Source organism: Scardinius erythrophthalmus (assembly GCF_964197995.2).
Source record: "Scardinius erythrophthalmus genome assembly, chromosome: 15".
NCBI lineage: Eukaryota > Metazoa > Chordata > Actinopteri > Cypriniformes > Leuciscidae > Scardinius > Scardinius erythrophthalmus.
The window spans coordinates 41651646-41655310 of record NC_138235.1 but is presented as its reverse complement, the minus strand read 5'-3'; the positions used below and the strand labels follow the sequence as shown (position 1 = coordinate 41655310).

The following is a 3665-nucleotide window of genomic DNA, read 5'->3' as shown; positions in this document are numbered from 1 at the left end:
TTTTTTAACTTGTAAACAACATTACAAAAAAAAAAAAAAAAAAAACAGGTATCAAGGACAAAAGCTCCAAAGATAAACAGAGGAAAGAAAAGTATAAAAAGACATTCGCAGAACACCAAATACAGATTCACAGTACGTGACCCTTTTACATTTTCGCAACTTTAAGAGACTTCATTAAAAGAGAGAGTGAGTTACAGAAAACCTTGTAGGCTATAAAGGAGGAGATTTGGATAATTGACATTTATGAATTAAGAATTTTCCGTTCGGAATAATAACGTTTACAAAATTGTCAATACTTTTATCTTCATGAACATACAACAAATAATTAAGAGCAGTGAATATGATGTTGGTGATGACGTGTCTTCGTGATGCCGCTGCTGTCCGCGGTGCTGAAACCTCCACAAACTGCTCTCTCTGGAGCTCTGCTCTCAAATTATACCTACAATAAACGATGATTTATTGGTTCATAATATCTGATTCTTCTGTGGATCATCATCCGCGCGCGCTCAGGGCGGGTCGTGTGACGTCACGCGCGCGTTCATCGGTCCAGACACTCGGCGAGTCCGCGCGACCGTAACAGATATTTTGTTTTTAACCTCAAAAGCCTCTTAAAAAAAGCATTAATTGAAGAGGAGCGAAGGGAATAAACGAAGAGTGGAAATGTCTGTGGCGGGGCTAAAAAAGCAGTTTCACAAAGCGACTCAGGTAAGAGAGATCCGTCCGTTATTCGCGCTGATGAGGATGATGATGATGACACGATGGGTTTGGTCGCTATGAAACCATCACACATCAATCTTAACACTGTTCATTTGAGTGTGAATTCAGAAAAAGATTTTTTGTTCCAGAAGTAGACGCTTATCTGTAGTTAGTGTGGTCGTTTTTGAATGTATGAAAACAGCGCGAGACCTGCGGGTGACCAAACACCGTCACGTGATCTCAAATATTCACGCGCGTTATGTAATCGGCCGCGCGCGCTGAAATGATGCTCACCTGAAGAGAAAGAGACAGATTTCTGGGTTTTATTTGTAAAAAGATATCTTCTGTGTAGACACAAGGCTTAAAGTCTTGTGGACAAAATGCTATTTTTTTCACCCTGTTGAACATTCACATCATTTTTGTACAAGAAAAAACAGTTCGTGACACCATAGGCGGGGCATGTTGTCACAGTGGAAGCCTGTGGAAATTTAAAGTAAAACATATCTTCCACAAAATGTATTTAAATTGTTTTGGAATTGTTTGATAGAATTTACAAAAAAATATTATTAAAATGATTCTGAACATATAACGTTTCTGTTAGAGAAAACAAATATTTATGACTTTTTTTATTGCATTTCAATCTTCTCATGTTATGTGAGGGATGTCTTAATAATGATAGTCAGTTTGTCACATCAAAGACATTACATTTACAATTATTAATTTAGCAGATGCATTTATCTAAAACGACTTACAAGAGGGGATTATTCATAATACATTCAATGGCAGATGTTTGTTTAAAATAGCACCACGCCTCCCAGCCAACCAGAAATAGAAATGTGAATCAATGTTCTGTCCTTACCACACACACACACACACACACACACACACACACACACACACACACACGCCAACATGAATCAATACTCAAATTGAACAGAAACAATGTCACATTGGTGGTTAGTTCAGTCTTCACTGGTATTTAAAGTTGCAGTGGATAATCAATTTTTAATGTTGAATTCATCAGAGAAACAGCAGAAGAAGAAACAGAGAACTGAGGGATTTTTTGGGCTAAAGGGATTTACTCACGAACGATGATTCTAGATCTGGAAAGATTAGTGTGTGAAACTGGATGCTAGCCTTGCACTCATTGTGTGTGTGTGTGTGTGTGTGTGAGAGAGAGAGAGAGAGAGTGTTTGAACATGCTGATGAACATTAGCCTAAATGAACATTATTACGAAAGTTAACCTAAATTATATGTTTAATAATATTTATAATTGTATAATTGGACAATTTATGGTGACACTTTACAATAATGTTCCATTGGGGACATTTTTATTTAATATTCATCAATGTTATTGATCTCCTGCATTAACACCATTATATGAGAACTGAGCTGGACGATGACATCACAGTTTTCTCCAGAGTGGCTGTTTATATATATATATATGAACAAAATTAATAACCTTTTTACAACAAAAATGAAGCATCTCTGAACTGACTGAAGCTGGACTGTGACGCTATTCTCTTCTGGAAACACACTCTGTTGCGTTATTTTCCTGTTATCTCTGTAAAGCTGCTCTGAAACACTCTGTGTATAAATAAAGTGACATGACTTAAATACAAAGTTGTGTCTTGAAGCTCTTGATGGCACAGGCTGACAGGTCCTTAACTCTCGTCTGCCTGCAATCACACCATAATCTATAGTCAAGTCACCTTCATTTATATAGCGCTTTTATTAATATAGATTGTTTCATAGCAGCTTTACAGAGATAATAAGTCTTCTATAAGACCTTATGCGCCAGAGAAACGAGGGCGCTGCCATCTTTAGAATATTGTCTTTTAAAGGGATAGTTCACCCAGAGATGATAATTCTGTCAGTAATTACTCTCCCTCATGTTGTTCAACCCCGTAAGACTCTCGTTCATCTTCGGAACACAAATTAATTTTTTTTTAATGAAATCTGAGCGCTGGATCACTCCTCCTGCAGGCTTATGGACACTATAACTTGCTGGCCCAGAAAATGTACTAAAGACCTTGTTAATATAGTCCAAGTGACTCCAGTGGCTCAATCTTAAGATTATAAAGCGACGAGAATACTTTTTGTGCGCAAAAACAAACAAAAATAACGACTTTATTCCACGTGAGTTCACGTAGTGTAATAGCGTAGCGCGTCTGTGTTGCACGTCACCACGTAGGCTCACTATTGGCCGACGCTGGTCATGTGTGATACGTGGTGACGTGAAACACAGACGCGCTACGCTTAAACACTACGTGAAAAGACTAGAGGCCCAGAGAGAAGGAAATGAAAAGTGGAATAAAGTCGTTGTTTTTGTTTGTTTTTGCACACAAAAAGTATTCTCGTCGCTTTATATACTTAAGATTGAGCCACTGTAGTCACTTGGACTATATTAACGATCTCTTTAATAACTTTTCTGGGCCAGCCAGTTATAGTGCCTTAGAAGCCTATGGAGGAGTGATCCAGCGCTCAGATTTAAGCAAAAATATCTTAATTAGTGTTCCGAAGATGAACGAGAGTCTTACGGGGTTGAACAACATGAGGGAGAGTAATTACTGACAGAATTATCATCTCTGGGTGAACTAACCCTTTAATGATAACAGAAACAACTTTTAATTTAGTAAATGTTGAATTAGTATTATTAGCCTTAGAAGTATTTTCATTGTTAGTTCATGTTTACTAATGTAGTCAAGTAATGTTAAACATAACCTGATTTAATTTTTTATTTAATTTATATTATAACTTATATTTATAAATTATAAATGTATATTTATATTTTTACGTAATTTTTTATTTATTTTATATTTATAAATGTATTTATTAGATCTATTAGAACAAGGAAAACAGAACCAGATGAAAGTTTAAAATTTTACATTTTAATGCAAACATTATAATTGTATTATTAATATATGTAAATATAATTATAATTTTAATGATGATACTATTCTTACTA

The 3665-nt window shown here is 35.8% G+C and overlaps 1 protein-coding gene across 1 annotated transcript in view; it reads left to right on the top strand.

The window, feature by feature from the left end:
* Positions 1 to 660: 660 nt before the first annotated feature.
* sh3gl2b (SH3 domain containing GRB2 like 2b, endophilin A1) overlaps positions 661 to 3665 on the top strand; it is a gene marked incomplete at both ends in the record, with an annotated part of 15089 nt that continues 12084 nt past the window's right edge. Inside the window, one exon of the mRNA XM_081386590.1 lies at positions 661 to 705. Within this exon, the coding sequence (XP_081242716.1) occupies positions 661 to 705 (45 nt within the window). The remainder of the gene's footprint in view (positions 706 to 3665) is intronic.